The 18,206-nt window shown below is 36.6% G+C and overlaps 1 protein-coding gene and 1 long non-coding RNA gene across 2 annotated transcripts; both read right to left on the reverse strand.

The window, feature by feature from the left end:
• Window positions 1-5,720: 5,720 nt before the first annotated feature.
• Window positions 5,721-13,064, reverse strand: LOC109156389. Its single transcript, XR_002050016.1, has 3 exons — window positions 13,020-13,064; window positions 7,396-7,402; window positions 5,721-5,849 (listed from the first exon to the last, which is right to left on the reverse strand). It is a non-coding gene; the product is annotated as an uncharacterized LOC109156389 (long non-coding RNA).
• Window positions 13,065-15,902: 2,838 nt separating this feature from the next.
• On the reverse strand, window positions 15,903-18,002 carry LOC109156285 (F-box/FBD/LRR-repeat protein At1g13570-like). Its single transcript, XM_019304137.1, has 4 exons — window positions 17,262-18,002; window positions 17,068-17,074; window positions 16,806-16,966; window positions 15,903-16,603 (listed from the first exon to the last, which is right to left on the reverse strand). Exons 1-4 carry the CDS (start codon window positions 17,832-17,834, stop codon window positions 16,271-16,273), a joined length of 1,074 nt encoding a protein of 357 aa, XP_019159682.1. The 5' UTR covers window positions 17,835-18,002; the 3' UTR covers window positions 15,903-16,270.
• Between the last annotated feature and the right edge of the window lie 204 nt (window positions 18,003-18,206).

The raw sequence follows: 18,206 nt of genomic DNA on the forward strand, positions 1-18,206 counted from the left end.
TATAAAAATTCTAAAAACTTTTGTAACTTCTAAAAACGATTATTGATTGTTCTATATTGAAAAAATTTTACATACTAAAAATCTCAAGTTATTCCGTTGGTGAATTTCTCATAAAAGCAACCTGAGAAATTTGACATCATTTTGTATCTCAAAAGTTCTGGTTTGATTATCTTTGTTGCTCAGTAAAGAAAATTGAAAATTGATAAGATAGTGTAATTCACACGTCTGAAGACAATGATCAAGTGTTTCTTTGTTTGTGCTAAGTCTTATGTTTGTTATACGAGAGACAGGTTCCTAACAAGTCATACTAAAGTTATTGAAATGCTTTTAGAATTGAACAATCTTGAAATAAGAAGCTAAGAAGTGAAAAATAATGTTGTGAAAGTGGTTTGATATAAGGAGAATAAAATGTGAATTTTCAATTTTACCCCTCAAATTTTAAATATTTTTTTAAATTTTTCCGTCAATTTTAACGGTCAGGGACCAAATGCATCACTTCGCCCATAACTAAGGGACTAAAAATGGATACGATCATAACTCAGGGACTGAATCGAAACTTAGGTATAACTCAGAGACCAAAGATGCAATTTTCCCATTAATTTAATTTTATGCATCCCCTCATTTTTTACTATATGTTGAGTAGTGTGTAATGGTTTGTGAGAATCCTTACCAGTTTTTGAATGTACTAGCACAACTCTTTTTTTTTTTTCTTTTTTTTTTTTTGTTTTAAGTTAACTAGTAAGTGTCCCGTGTGATGCATGGACTATTTTTTAAGAGAAAATGGTCAAATAGGCCCTCGAACTTTAGCTTAAAAGTCAATTAGGCCCGTAAACTTTTTAAAGGTGCAATTACACCCATCAACAATTCATTTAAGTGCAATGAAGCCCAAAAACAAATTAATGACCTGCTATCACAGGTCATTAGGGTTCAGGCCACCTTCCGGCGAAATTTTCGACAAAAGAAGTGACCGGCGAAATTTTTGGCAAATCTGGGTCGGTTGCTGGTCACCTTTTTTTTTGTCGTAAATTTCGTCGGAAGGTGGCCTGAACCCTAATGACCTGTGATAGCAGGTCGTTAACTTGTTTTTGGGCTTCATTGCACCTAAATGAATTGTTGATGGGTGTAATTGAACCTTTAAAAAGTTTAGAGGCCTAATTGACTTTTAAGCTTAAGTTCGAGGGCCTATTTGACTCTTTTCCCTTATTAATTTAACAAATGAGCATATTACACTTTTGGTCCTATGACTATAGGGGGGGTGTTAATTTCGCTCCATGACTTTTAAAACTAACAATTTAGTCCTTTAACTATGCTTTTTTGCAGATTTGGTCCTTCTGGCCAAATCACCGGTGAAAATTGGCCGGAAAAACTTAAACCTTTTTAAATTTTTTATTCATGAGGGCAAAATAGTCTTTTTACGTAAGCTGTTTCTTCTTCTTCGCGTTCATGAGCAACGGCTAACAGTTGCCTCTGCTTCCAAGAAAGAACAGCTCCAAGGATCGAAACCCTAGGTTCAGAAGCAAAGTATGATTTTTATCCTCAGCTTTTTCTTCATGTCTACAACGCATTTCTTGATTCATCTTCCCTAGATCGCACGGTATAAAGCTCTCTAAGAGATCTAATCTCCCAAAAATATTCTTCTCCCTATTCTAGTCACAACCATCCTCCCAATTCCAGCCACGACCAAAACATAATTATAGTATTGATTGTGGTCCTGTGGATGATGGTTTATTTATAGTGTTGAAGTAGGTGTAGATGTTTATGTAAATATTGATTCTGAATTTTAAATTTATCTCCAATTAATTAATGTTAGAAACATAACATAATTATTGCAATGTTAATTCTCAATTATGGATCAACAATTATTACTCAAATTAATTTTGTGAATAACTCTCCTATCCACTAAAATCTTTTTGCTTATTATTCACTTTGATTTTCTTTTCATCTTTATTTAATTATTTATGATGATTATGATTAGGGAAAAAATTTCCCTAATCATTTTGCAATGTGAATACAATAAATGTTTTCACACTTTGGAGGGAAAAATTTTGTCCTAATCATTTTGCTTTTGTTACACCCCCGATTTTTATGTCATTTTAAACTTAAATATGCAAGATAATCTAACCACAAACATAAGTAAAACCCAGCGGAAGCCTATTTATATAAAGCCAGAAAACGGAGAGTGTTATGCCACGTCCACACTAAACTGAACGCACAGGCAAGGTCAAAACAACATCACAATCTAACATGTCTAGCATAAGGGGCACACAGGCCCAAAACTCAACTACAACTGTCTGGGAGACTAAACTAGCCATCTCTATCGCGCTCGCCGACTACTCGGGACCTGAAAAGCACATAAATAAATGGGACGACGCCCGGTCAGCGAATAATGTTGGTAACCCATCAATACGCGTCAATAGCATATATAGATAGATAGTTTAATACAAAATCCTTTCGAAACAGAATACTGTATATATCAGTTCAAAACCAAAGATAGTAGTCAACTGCAAGGACTCTATATCACTCACAACAAGCTAGGACAAGGGGAAACACATCCCAAAACACAACAAGACGTGACAACGACGACACAAGTAAGGCTCAAGGCGTATTCTACCATCACTCAGTAGAATATCACCCGACATGCTCAACAAATGAGAATAAAGACACACACTTCGGCAACACATGCCTTCGTGACATCACTCGTCACGGATAGAGAAACACACATCGGCAGCACATGCCTTCGTGACATCACACATTACGAATTCAATAATTCTTCCTTATGCACGGTTCCAACCTTATGGCTACCCCCAACCTTATAGCTAGTTCCAACCATTACCTCCAGGACCCCTGTACTTCCAAGTCCAACCTTATACCTCCGGGAACCGTCATTCCCCCACCAACAACCACCAACAATTTCCACCAACAAGTAGTACACGAGGGTACCAATCACACACACGACCGAAGCCCTCCCAAAACACGTGAACCTTACACACAGGTCACAAACTCCATAATCATGTCATGGCCACCACGAGGACCACTGTCGTACCTTGGTGACTAATGTCCCATTCTATTAACCGTGCAATACAGGTACATCCACACACACAACACCATCATATGAATCAATCAACGGATCACAACGAAGATATGAAACCATACTCAACAAGGAAAGGATCACAATCCGACAACAACGATGATCAACACAAGTCATCATCCACAATAGGAAAGAACAAACCACACACGCTAGCATTTCAACACCGAACTAGCATGCTTATCAAACGGGTAAACTAAACATAGTTCCGAAGAGCACACAAGACTCATCATGGTTCAATGAATCACAAGGTTGAACACTTAGCACGATTCAAGACATCAAAACCTACATGGATTCCTACCATATAGTTCTAGACATACGAAACATCAAGAAGACACTCAAAAGCCCAACAAAAGAACATCGGGAAGTCAAAACATCAATTACCGAGTTAAAAGAATCACGGGGAACAAATCTCCAAACAACCACAATATTGTACCCGCGGGTGGAGCTCTGCCCTCCGTTCCGCCCGCGGGTACACATCCTGTACCAAAAATTATCCCTTCAGGGATTTTCAACACCAAGCTCAAATTCAAGTCCAAAACATCCAAAATCTCACAAAATACAACAATATGACTTGAATAAAAGGAATAACCAAGCAATGGCATACAAGAACCCTAATAACAAGCTCTAGATATGCATTCTTACAAGACAATGCATCAAATCTCACATTTCATAGCAAAATTACAAGTAGAAGTCAAGAAATCATCATACAGGTAAGTAAAATAGATTTTGTAAAACATGTGTTACCTCTTGTAGCCTAAACTTTCACTTAATACACCTTTTCAAGCTCCTAACAAGGCTCTCCTTCAATCCCAACTTCAAGAACACACCAAAAGACCATAAAGATTTCATCTTTAGAAAAAGATACATTAGAAAGCACTAAAAACACAAGAGGACCATAGATCTTACCCTCCTAGATGCTCAAGAGTAGGAAAGGTGGAATCTTGGAGACAAACTTGGAAGATTTTGGAATGCTCAAACTTAGCTTGAAGGGGAAGCTAGCTAAATTTCTAGAGAGAAGGAGGAGCTTTTGTTTTGAGTGTGTAATGGAAAGAATGAAAGGCAACTCTAGGTTAGCTTGGAATACAATTGTGAGGTGAAATGTCTTCATTACCCTTACTAAGATGGAAAAGTGTAAGGGAACAAGGGAACTATTCACAAAGCTTAGAGTACAACTCATTGACTTGGGTTGACTAGTCAATTACTAATCCCCGACTATTGAATTTTTAGGAATTTTAAAGAATAATTTACCAATTAGATTAGGATTAATTACTTAATTAATCCCTAAATAAAATTCGAATTTACGGGGTGTCACAGCTTTAATATATATAGAGATAGAGATTAATTGCAATTACTCTTCATGCAAAATTGGTTGGAGTATTTTCAGTGTGCCTTTGTTCTATCCAATCTACTCAATAGTGTTCCACCACAAAAGCAGAAATTATTTACATATAAGCATTTTAATTTTATGCATCTCCTCAATATTATTTATTATAAGTTTAGTAGTGTGTAATGATGTGTTTGGAATACCTCTTCCTCCCCTCCCTACAAAAAACACCCTTCTTTCCTTCAACCAACTTCACTATGCGAGCTTCAACAATTACGCACTTTTAAATAACATAACGTAAGTACGGTTGGTTTCCCATAAATCAAAGTATTGAAAGACTTGCACATAGGAAAAACAACTTCATAAAGCAATATAATAATGTTGACATACTATATATATCCTAATAGTATGGATATCCAACGTAACCACTCTGATCTACACCTAGAGTTTCAGTCCGTGAAGAGAATATGATCTTTCGAAGATGCGCAAGGGAAGCGTAACAATTGCCAATGAATTCTGCTAGCGCGCCGTGCAAACTTTCATATTATTAGATTTCACAAAAAAAAACATTTTACATTTAGATCCATGAAATGAATCAGTCTTGGTTGTGTTAAGCATTTTCAGGTCATGATTAATGATGTAACCATATGGATTATATTTCCCATAACTCTTTCCACAGTTTCAATGTCATGAAGAGGACATATATATTACCTATTAATTATGTTTTGGAGCTCTAACCTCAAAATTACTAATCCCTTCACAATCATCCAAAACCAGCTTCTCAAGATTAGAGATACTGTAAACAATTCCCTTACCATTATATTATCACTAAATTCAAAACCATCAAAAACTAACCAAGTGAGACCAGAAAATATACTACAAGCTAGCATTTAATTTATTGACAAATCAAGAATTAAACACTTGGTGAGCCTCATACAAAATTCAATACATTTCAACTAAATTAAATATTTGTTCTTAAAAGTTAAAACTAAGGTAAAAAAAAAAAAATTAAATGTTAAAACTAAGGTCGTCCAAAGATTTGAGAAGAGACTGGTGCTTTCCAAAAATGCATTTCCAATATGGATCCGCCAAACGACCCAATGTTGATTATTGTCTTAACAAGCATCTTTAAATCTTGATTGATAAAGCAAGAATCCTTATTCGTATGTATGTCTTGAAGCAGCATCTTTGTCATTTTTGTCAATCCACCTATTTGACTATAACTCAACAAGAATGAAAAATATGTGACGGAAATCAAAGAATCAAACCATTCCAGGCGTGTATGAGTTACCCATTCCTACATGTTTTTAATCACCCTATATAAATAACCTAGATAAAACTTATTGACAAATTACTCGAATTGCAACGAGAGAATTCAACAAGGGAAAAAATAGTTATGAAAAATCTCAAAATTCTCCCGAGCTAATGCTGTGGATACTAGTGTTAGACTAAAATATCACATGCATCATATAATATGTGATTATAGGATCAACTAACCTCCAGCCATAGTTTCTTGTTACGGTTGAGCGATCCGGACTGCTGCAGAGATAACGAGTGTTTTGTCTCTCACTTTACTCAGCTCTCTCTAGATGGTGTATGAGGTATGTAGTGTGAGCAGTGAGAGGACTAGTGACCTTATATAACCACTGGCCATCATTGTGGTTGATTGTCTTTAGGTCTCCTAAACCCTAACTAGACTCCTAATCATAATGGTAGTCTAGTTATTAGGTTATTAGTGTTGCACCACATATCAAATACTGAATATTATCATAACTTATCCTAATGTTATAATAATAGTAACGGATAAACGTTACATTCTCCCACTTGGTGCAAGCACTACCACTCAATAACAGAAAAACACCAACCATAATGATATGTTCTCATTAGCGCGAGTAGTATCCATTATGATCAAATGCAAACTGCCACTGGGCACTTAATTAGGAAACAAAACCCAACGAAATAAACCCTATGTTTATTCCAAGTCCCTGAAGTACATTTTCTCATCAATATAAAGCAAATGAAGGTGTACACACTTAATTGAGAAAACGTCTGAATGCCAAAGAATTTTATTAAAACTGAATGTATATATATACAAATTACAAATTGGGCGAAAGTCCCATTTTCTGAATCAGATCCTTGAACTTAAATGGTGGCATGCCTTTAGTCAAGGGATCTGCTAACATCAACTCAGTATGAATGTGTTCAATGAATACAACTTTATTTTTGACACGCTCCCTAATTGCTAAGAACTTGATATCGATGTGCTTAGTTCGACTCTCACTTTTGTCGTTCTTAGCTAGGAAGACTGCAGCTGAGTTGTCACAGTAGACTTTCAACGGCTTAGATATAGAATCCATAACTCTAAGCCCAGAGATAAAATTCTTTAGCCAAACACCCTGTGAAGTAGCCTCGAAACAGGAAACGAACTCGGCTTCCATGGTAGAAGTAGCTATTAAGGACTGTTTAACACTTCTCCATGAGATAGCCCCACCGGCCATAATGAAGACGAACCCAGAAGTTGATTTTCGAGAATCAACACAGCCAGCGAAGTCCGCGTCTGAATAACCGACAAGATCTAAATTGTCCGTCTGCCTAAACCCAAGCTTGTAACCTTTGGTTCCTTTGAGATACCTTAGAACCTTCTTTACAGCTCCCCAATGGTCCAACCCCGGATTGTGTTGGTAACGCCCTAGAATTCCAACCGCAAAAGCAATATCCGGCCTCGTACAAACTTGAATATATCCAAAACATCCAACTACTGCAGCATAAGGGATGTTCTCCATGGATTCCTTCTCCAAATCATTTTTCGGACATTGGTCCAAACTGAATCTATCCCCCTTAGATATGGGAGCAGCGCTCGATAAACAATTTTGCATATGAAATCTCTCTAAAACTTTGTTTATATAGGTTTCTTGAGATAACCCCAGTATACCCCAGGACCTATCTCTCTGAATTTTAATGCCAATAACATAAGAGGCATCACCCATATCCTTCATATCAAAATTCTTAGAAAGAAATTGTTTCACATCACGAAGCATCCCCTTATCATTGGTGGCAAGTAAGATGTCATCCACATATAAAACAAGGAAGCAAATTTTACTCCCACTCACCTTCTGGTATATACAGTTATCTGAGGGATTTTCAACAAAACCAAATGAAGAAATTACCCCATCAAACTTGATGTACCATTGACGGGAGGCTTGTTTTAAACCGTATATGGATTTCTTAAGCTTACATACTAAATGCTCACCACCCCTAGAAGAGAAACCTTCAAGTTGTTTCATATAAACCTCCTCTTCTAGATCACCATTTAGGAAAGCGATTTTCACATTCATTTGTTGCAACTCAAAATTAAAATGTGCAACTAATGCCAGAATGACCCGAAGTGAATCTTTCTTTGATACAGGAGAAAATGTCTCCTTGTAATCGATTCCTTCTTTTTGAGTAAATCCCTTGGCAACAAGCCGGGCCTTGTATCTCTCAATGTTGCCTAATGAGTTTCTTTTAGTCTTAAAAATTCATTTACAGCCAATGGCCTTGGCCCCATTAGGCAACTCAACAAGATCCCAAACTCCATTGTCCTTCATGGAATTCATTTCATCCTTCATGGTTTCTAACCATAAGTCAGACTGTGCACAATTTGTGGCTTGAGAGAATGTTTCAGGATCATCTTCAGCCCCTATGTCAGATTCTTGTAGATACGAAACATAATAACTAGGAACTGCTGATCGCCTTATCCGAGTAGACCGTCTTAAGGTTGGACGCTCATCACCTTGTACAGGCTGCGGGGCAACTACCTCTTCAGGAACTGGTGGCAGTTCTTGAATCGGTTCAGTCTGTATCGGCTCAGAATCTTGCTGTATATCCTGAGTTGGTTCAACCATTGGTTCGAAATCTAGTTCAGGCGGTTGCTGTAAGTCCTGAACTGGTTCTTCCAAAGGCTGATCCTCAACAGTTTGTGGAATCTCAACGGTAGGTGGTATATCTGCAGGCAAAACTAAAGGAGCACTGCGGATAAGTACAACCCCACCAGATGATGTAGAAGGTCAAGAGTCAGTATGATCGAAGGAAGGAACTAAGTCCTTAAACCGATCACTCCCACTAATCGAGTCATCTTCAAGAAATTTAGCATTCCTTGATTCCACTATCCTAGTAGTATGAGATGGACAATAGAACCTATAACCCTTAGAGGACTGTGCATATCCAATAAAGAAAGCACTAATCGTCCTTGGGTCAAGTTTCTTCTCGTGTGGGTTATATATCCTCACCTCAAACGGACATCCCCAAACACGCATATGTTGCAAACTCGGTTTCCAACCTTTGAATAACTCAAACGGTGTCTTAGGGACAGCCTTGGTTGGAACACGGTTTAATATATACGTGGCCGTCTTAAGTGCTTCATCCCACAACGACTTAGGAAGCTTAGAGTTGCTAAGCATACTCCGCACCATATCCAGAAGGGTCCGGTTTCTTCTTTCAACTACACCATTTTGGTCCGGAGAACCAGGCATAGTGTATTGGGCAACAATCCCATGCTCTTGAAGAAACTTAGCAAAGGGACCAGGTGCTTGTCCATTCTCAGTATATCTACCATAGTATTCGCCACCCCTATCAGACCTAACTGTGTATTTTCCTGTTACATTGGTTTTCAACTTCAGCTTTAAATGATTTAAAGGCATCCAATGCTTCATGTTTATGATGAAGTAAATACACATAGGAAAATCTTGAGAAGTCATCAATAAAGGTGATGAAATATTTCTGACCAGGTATTGTCATATCAGGACAACAGATGCCAGTATGAATAATTTCCAACAACGTTGAACTTCTATTGGCACCTTTCTTTGACTTGTTTGTCTGCTTACCCTTAATGCAGTCAATGCAAGTCTCAAAGTCAGTATAGTCTAGAGTAGAAAGTACTCCATCCTTTACCAACCTTTTAATACGTTCAAGGGAGATATGACCTAATCTCCGATGCCACAACATTGAGGAATTGTCGTTAATACTACACCGTTTGGTGCCATTTTGAACATGTAAAGAATTGTAAACTGAATCATTCTTTAATTTAAGACGGAAAAGACCATCAGACATTGTACCAGTACCAACACAAGTAGAATAACGAAATAACTTGAAATCATTGGCATTAAATTCAAAAGAATATCCGAAGGGTACAAGTCTAGATACTGAAACTAAGTTCCTAGAAAAACTAGGAACGTAAAATGTCTTTTCTAATGTCAAAACAAAACCATTGTCCAAAACTAAATTGCAAACCCCGACAGCTTCTACTGGTGACGCAATCTTGTTTCCAGAGAAGATGCCACACTCAGTTCCCTTTGGCTGTCTCAGTTTTGTCATATCCTGCAAAGAGTTTGCAATGTGGATTGTTGAACCAGAGTCAACCCACCAGGAATTAGTATTAACTTCTGACATGTTAGATTCGAAACAAACAAAAGAAGATGAAATGTTACCTTTTTGGGACATCCATTTCTGAAACTTGATACAATCTTTCTTCATGTGTCCCTTCTTTTTGCAAAAGAAACACTTCTGTATCTTCTTAATGTCTGCTTTAGGGGTTAGTTTCCCCTTTGCAGCCATGGTAAGTCCCTTAGGCTTTCCAAACATTCTTTTAGGCCTTGTTGTGGCCATTAAAGCACTTTTCCCAAGCTCAGTTAAAAGCCGTGTTTCCTCTTGAGTACACATGGTAATCAATTGATTGATAGACCATTCATCCTTATGTGTATTATAGGAAATTTTAAATGCATTATAGTCCTGAGATAGGGTATTTAGTGCAAAGTGCACCACAAAGGCATCTGGAAGAATAATCTTCAACTTCTTCAATTGAGCCGCAATGTCCCTGACCTGTATGATGTGTTTCCGCGTTCCCTTGACAGTGGAAAGACACATATTGATAAACTGCATTATTAGGGTACTTGCCAAAGATTTGTTCGCGTCAACAAATTGATCATCGATGGCTTTGAGTAATGTCTCAATGTCCTCAATATCATCGACGGGACCACGAATCTCTCTGGAAATTTTAGACTTAATGAGGAATACGCCCAAGCGATTGGCTGTTGCCCATCGCTCATATAGCGTTTTTTGTTCCTCAGTGCTTTCCGCAGTAAGCTCAGCAGGCTTCCCAATGCGAAGAGCATAATCAAACCCTAATATTCCTAAATTCAATAGGACAGCGTCTTTCCACTCTTTGTGATTATCATAATTGAGGATAGGAATATCAATTGTTATTGATTGAGTGATTGGAAGAGTGACTGTAAAAAGAAAATTGAAAGCTTGGTTAGAATATTTTCGAGGCACAAAAAATAGAGAGAGATACTGAAGTACATAATATTACCAATGTAAAATTATGCAAAAGGTAAATTCGGATGCCATAAAAATTGCATGTGGGCTAAATTTTTACGCATAATGAATTTACCAAAACTGAATGGTGGAAACGGAATGAGTGCGATTTTAATTTTTCCACCCTTAATGACAAAACTACCAAAACTATATGCCGATACATAATCCCTGTGGGCAAATTATGATCATAGCATGGTATTTCATTCTAATTAACCTTACAAATATAACAAAATTGCCTGTGGGCTAAATTTTGCCATATCACGCAGAGTGAATTACAATATTCTTGCATTAACTTTATGTGAGTAAAACTTAATATGTAATTTTGGAAAAATTAAAGATGATGTGGCTACTCTTTAATTAACCAAAGAACATAATCACATTAGCAAGAAAACCTAATAATCAAACAGATTAAACCAAAATATGATAGACAATCCTTAGGTATGTATACTCCCAGGAAAGTTGATCGAGACGAAGCTCGGTTAAAAACCAACTCCTTAGACAGAGTAGCGTCGCAAGGGGACTAGTAGCAACAAGGCTTTTAAGCCAGGGCCATAGAACTAGTATTCCTCCCCAAGAAACTTCCCTAATTCATGTGTTCTCATTTTTGAAGTAAAATCGTTTGAGAGATCTAAAGAGTAGTTTCACCTATGGATTAGGCTTTGAATAGGGTAAACTACGAATTGTTTATGTACTTTATGTGCTTTAGGAACTTTATAAAACACGAGTGGAGTAATAACTGAAGATTGAGTAATAATATGCATAATCTAACCTGAAAGTCACTAATTCACCTAAAAGGCACTAAATCATGCATAGCATATAATTCAGACCTAAAAGGCTCTAAATTTTTCTTAATGAACATGCTTTTCTACAAGCATAATTATAACAGTAAAATAATTATTGCAATAAAGAGATAAATAGCAATGCTCCGATTATGCATATTATTCACAAAATACTCCACAATTAAATTGCAACACTTAATACAATTTAAACTGAAAACATTATTAAATTAAAATTCAACTGAAAATTAAAAACTGAATAATTGTTCAAAGTTGAATAATAATTTAATAATAGACTTTAAAAAAAAAAATTCAATTGGATAATTTAATTAGAAGAAGTCCAAATATGATGATGATATTAAACTGAATGAATTGATGTAGTCCAAATATCAATTCAGGCTTGACCCAAAACCATAACAGGCCCAGTAATTTTTTTTTTTAAATGAGCCCAAGTCTGGCCCAATTGGGCCAGACCTGGCCCATTAACTTATTTACCATCATCCATCATCATCTTCTTCACCACGCTACTGAACCTTCTTACGTAGAAGCAGCGCGAACAGAAGCAGACCAGGCGACCTGCGACGCTACATCATCGGCGAACAGCAACCATGGAGGACGAACAACAGCCAAAAGGTCGCCGGCGTCGCCAATCGGAAAGCAGACAGCAGCCTCGTCGCTGGGAAACCCAACGCCGCCACCGCCACCTGGCCTCCACGCAACGCCGATGTCCACCGCCGTCCGCCCGCCACAGCGCGAACCAGCCACCACCGTCGCCGTTGATTCATCTCCACCACTGGAACGGCCGCCGGCGAGACAAACTGGAGGTTAAGCTCCAAACACCACTGGCTCCAGCCATATTCCGAGCGAGAAAAAAAAAATGGCGAAGCAGTAGATAGCTTAATATCCAATTTTATTTTTTATTTTTTGTTTCTTAATGCGGAATAAACTAAAATTTCTAGCCGTCTAGACAATTTAATTGCGAACCAAAGAATATTCACCATATCTAATTGAATTATACAAATATGTATACAACATATGCAAATATTATATGCAATTAAACGAACTAGGCAGAGATTATTTATGGCGACTGATACCAACTGTTAGACTAAAATATCACATGCATCATATAATATGTGATTATAGGATCAACTAACCTCCAGCCATAGTTTCTTGTTACGGTTGAGCGATCCGGACTGCTGCAGAGATAACGAGTGTTTTGTCTCTCACTTTACTCAGCTCTCTCTAGATGGTGTATGAGGTATGTAGTGTGAGCAGTGAGAGGACTAGTGACCTTATATAACCACTGGCCATCATTATGGTTGATTGTCTTTAGGTCTCCTAAACCCTAACTAGACTCCTAATCATAATGGTAGTCTAGTTATTAGGTTATTAGTGTTGCACCACATATCAAATACTGAATATTATCATAACTTATCCTAATGTTATAATAATAGTAACGGATAAACGTTACAACTAGCACTCAAATTATGCAATAATGGTGAGTAAATGGAGATTATGAATGGTTACAGTAAATTTTCAAAAAGCTAAGACCTTGTTTGGTAAATGGCTGTGTAGCTGGTAGATGATTGTGTTAATTAGAGGGTATAACTAGTTGATAACATTAACTGTTGTAGAAAAGTGTTTGGTAAATTAGCTGTTAGTTGATAGTTGTTTGGTATAATTTCTTTTCTGAAAAAGCTAATTGAAAAAGTTGCTTGGAGTAGCTTTTGAATTTTAGCATTTTGAAGTTGCAAAAACCTAATTAATCAAACACTTATATTAATATTTTAACTAAATCAAACAATTAATAGTGGTCAAATAGCCAAAATTGGCCTAAAGGCCAATTTTTTACCAAACACGGCCAAGGGATATTCTGATAGCAAATTATCAACTGTGGACACGAGTCCAAAACGATGTCGTTTTAAGGAAAAACGCAGCATTCCAGTTTAAAAAAAAATATTGATTTTGTCTCGCCGTTAACGGCGTTATTCGTTTGTGGCATTATGAATGTATAATTATGGTATTATGAATGTACGGTTATGGAATTATGAATGTACAGTTATGGAATTATGAATGTACAGTTAGGGAATTATGAATGTACAGTTATAGAATTATGAATGTACAGCTATGGAATTATGAATGTACAGTTATGAAATTATGAACACAGAGCTCTGACATTATGAACTTACAATATGAACATACAGTGATAAAATTATGAACATAGAGCTCTAAAATTGTGAACATAGAGCTTCAAAAATTATGAATTTACAGTTATTGAATTATGAATGTACAGTTACGGAATTATGAATGTATAGTTATGGAAGTATGAATGTACAGTTATGGTATTATGAACACATAGCTCTGACATTATGAACTTACAATTATGAACATATAGTGATAAAATTGTGAACATATACTCCTATAACGAAGCGGTCCGAAATTAAAAAAAAAAAAATGGAAGATAACGGTGCCACTAACGGCACCGTTACGGTATCCACATTGCATGCTGGACACGGGTCCATAGCATAACGATTGTATTCTGATACCCCATTCCTAAGACTTCATGGGAAGATTTTGATGCCCCATTGCAAGATATTTTCCAGAGGAATTTGAGCGGGAAAAACACATGATTTGAGTACTCATTACTATATAAATCTCCCACAAAACACATACAACCATGAGTCAATTGAATTTGAGAAAAAAAATGATTTCCATTGGTAGTTTACATGTCTTACCAGCTAGCTAGCGTGTTTTCTGCTTTAATCTTCAGTTTACATAGGTTGGGGGATCTTTCAAGCAATTCCAAAGCAACAGTGATTCACTTTCCACGACCAAAGTCTGAATCTATCACCCACAACACTTGAAGATTTCTTGCTGTTGGGAACACCTGTGAGACTACTACAACTTCATCAAGCTTAAAAACAGTAAAAGAAACAAAAATTAGCCATGAGAAGAACTCTAACAAGCCAGAAGGCCAAAAAAAAAATAAAATAAAATAACCATGAGAAGAACTCTAACAAGCCAGAAGGCCAAAAAAAAAAAAAAAAAAAAAAAAAAAAAAAACTTTAGTTTGCCCACAAATTAAAAAGCGAAATTTCCTAGCCTCAAACACAATAGAATATGATAGTGGAGGGGTAAACAACATTAACATAAGTGTCCAGGGGAAAAGACTTGTGCTTGGTGCCAACCATATTAATTTTGTAAAACTCCCACTCAAGAACATACAACTCCCACAATGTCCCTCTCCCTCTAGTAGTAGTAGTAGAGAAGCAGTACACTTTGAGAGGTTGCTCTTTTTAACTAGAGGAGGACAAATCATATTAACAGTTGCGATTGATCTTTCTTTTCTTTAATTATGAAATCTTGAATTGTAAAATCATTTTTTAGCATGAATGAATGGTGATTGTTGAGCGACATTATGATGCCTTAATTAATTAGAAATTTTCTAAAGTCACTCTAAGCACAAATTATACCATGGACCAAGGTCTAACTTGCATTATGGATCCGGCATAATCCAAAACCCACCAATCAAATCTAGGCAAATTATGCCCTGGACCCGTGTCCACAATGAATTGTGGACACGGGCCCAAAACGACGTCGTTTTAAAAAAAAAAAAACGCGTCATTTAGTTAAAAAAAAAAAAAAAAACGCGCGCGTTTTGCCGTTAATGGCATTATTTTTTTTGGATTATGAATGTACAGTTATGCCGTTATGAATGTACAGTTATATAATTATGAAATTATGAACACAGAGCTCTAACATTATGAACTTACAATTATGAACATATATAGTGATAAAATTATGACCATGGAGCTTTAAAATTGTGAATATAGAGCTTCGAAGATTATGAATGTATAGTTATGGAGTTATGAATGTATAGTTATAGAGTTATGAATCTACAGTTATGAAATTATGAATCTACAGTTAGGGAATTATGAATGTACAGTTATTGATCGAATTATGAACAAAGAGCTCTAACATTATGAACTTACAATTATGAATATATAGTTATAAAATTATGAACATAGAGCTCTAAAGTTGTGAACATAGAGCTTTGAAAATTATGAATGTACAATTATGGAGTTATGAATGTACAGTTATAGAGTTATGAATGTAGAGTTATGAAGTTATGAACGTACACTTATGGAGTTATGAATATACAGTTATTAACATATAATAATAAAATTATGAACATATACTCCTATAACGAAGCAAAAGGAGATAACAGTGCCTAACGGCACTGTTACCCGTGTCCAGCAAGCATGCTGGACACGGGTCCAACGCATAACGATTGTCAAATCTGCATACCGGATAATGTCTTTATGGATACCTTACAAGCCCAATTCTATAAGACCTCCCTAGCTAACAAATGGACAATTCTATTCACAGATCGTTTTAACAAACAAAAACAAAGAATAGAAAATGCTCTAGCTAATTCCCTAACATCATTGACAATTAGATTCTGCTTCCCCAGGTTTGAAGAGCCCATGCCATGGCATTTTCTTAGCAGCAATAAAACAATCATTTGAGTCCCTTATAACGCATAGTAGCCAAACCCCATTTCTCATGCCTGAATATTATTGGGTACGGACTGGAGTTCCCCAAAAATAACCAACGACGAGTTATGTAGAACCACTCTCAATGACTGCTTATAGATTCAAAATACATTACAACATAATACTTACTGAACAACGAAGGAAACAAGGTGCGGCATCCTTATCTTACCGGATTTCAACTTCCACCACAACCATTGCTTACATTTCTAGGTTGCATCAAAATTGAACCCATGGAGCTTATGTAATCAAATAGTCTGGGCTCCTCATAGTCGTCCCATTCCATGTCGTATTCCATACAAACAATCTGGGCTTTCGGAGATGCACGTGGAAAACGCAACAACTCCCTTAGGCTTTTGAAGGCTACAGAGGTTTCAATATCTTCACCTTCCTGTATTAAAACTCTCTCTAGTGCAGGGGATTTCAAGAGCAACATTTTCACAAAAAGCTTTTCGGGTGTAGATCCACTAAACCAATCAATCATGATTGTGTTAAGAATCTTCAGATCTGTTTAACAATGCAACTGTTTGGTTCCTCCAAAAGTCTTGTAGCCATTGTTATATCCTCACATGAACATCGCTATCACACAACTAAGAAATGAATAAGTGAATAACACATACAACCATGAGGAAATTAACAAGGAAAAGAAACAATCATGATTCCAACTTCCAAATATATATATAATGATATAGTCCATAGGTTTCATGTCTTACACCATCACCATCTGCTAGCGTAATCTTCAGCTCACATAGGTTGGGGGAATGTTGAAGCAACTGCAAAACTAAGGCAAGCCGCTCTTGACATGAAACATTTAAATTATACAGCTCAATCACTTGCAAATTTATTGCGGTTGGGAATGTCACTGTGTCTATTTCTGCATTTTTACACTTGAAAAAAAAAATCATAGAACACTGTCAATACTTATAATCAATCCATTTGCATAAAGGAAGAGAATGCAAAAGTAGAGATTCTCACCTTCAGGCTGCAACGGATTATTGACACTCAAGCAAAGAGTCTTAATTGTTTTCAAATAAAGGGTAATACATCTGGATTGATCAAACTTGCAAGACCGATTACCAATAACCCTCAAGCATTCAAGTTTTGGACTACTGATCTCAAAATTACTGATCCCTTTACAATCACCGAAAGACACCTCCTCAATATTAGGAATTGTGTATAGAATTCCCTTTAATATTATCACTAAATTCAACATTCTTGAAAGTTAATGAAGTGACACTGGGAAATATACAATTAGGGAACGGAGAATCAAAAATGAAATTGCCCAGAAACAGTGGCTTAATTGTCCGGCACGAGAATATACACGATGGCACCATATGTTTACGCGAAATATACAAGCTAAGCTCCTGTAAACCATTTCTCGAAAGAAAACGACACCACCTATCTAATTCAGACTGCGGGAGAAGACAATGATGCCATGCGTAGTGTAGAGTAAATTTCTTAACCGGTCCAGCATGGAACATTAGAATATCATCTATTTTGTTAATAGGAGCTATACCTTTCTCACCTTTGTCCTTTGAGAAGGATCCGAAGAAGCACCAATCAAACACAAGTCGCCCATGCCGCACCCAAACATTGTTCCAGTGAGTTGAGAGCAGAGCAGTTCTGGCAGCCTCTTGAACAGACAAACACTCCAAAATCCTTTCCTTCACTTCTGCGGGTAGTTCACTTATCAGATCCCTTCCGGCATCCGCTTCGGATTTTCTCCGACGACGACTCGCCATTAAACCGGAAACAGAAGTTAAAATCGATCTTCGATTTGAATTCCAATTCAGCCCACAAGGTTTCGGAAACAAAAGAATTTGGGAAGAAAAAAGAGATTAGGGGAAAAGTGTTAGAAACCCTCGCCTTTGCTACTGCCTGTCTGCCTAGATGCTTTGCGTTTGGATGAAAAGAATACTGAGAAGCTTGATTATGGTCCACACAAGTTGTGTGGACCATATTTTGTCTACTATAAAATAATGTACATTCAGTACAAAAATAATGTACATTTAGTACAAAAATAATGTATATTGTATACAGGGGATATACATTATTTTTGTTCTGAGTGTACATTATATTGTATAATGTACATTCAGTACAAAAATAATGTACAT

Source organism: Ipomoea nil, unplaced genomic scaffold (assembly GCF_001879475.1).
Source record: "Ipomoea nil cultivar Tokyo-kokei standard unplaced genomic scaffold, Asagao_1.1 scaffold2705, whole genome shotgun sequence".
In the NCBI taxonomy this organism is placed as follows: domain Eukaryota; kingdom Viridiplantae; phylum Streptophyta; class Magnoliopsida; order Solanales; family Convolvulaceae; genus Ipomoea; species Ipomoea nil.

Excerpts from the sequence above, each read along its gene's own strand:
- LOC109156285 (XM_019304137.1), bottom strand. The coding sequence starts at position 17,834 with ATGGCGAGTCGTCGTCGGAGAAAATCCGAAGCGGATGCCGGAAGGGAT. Across the intron at positions 16,604-16,805 it reads CGCTAGCAGATGGTGATGGT|ACAGATCTGAAGATTCTTAA; the intron begins GTAAGACATGAA and ends TTGCATTGTTAA.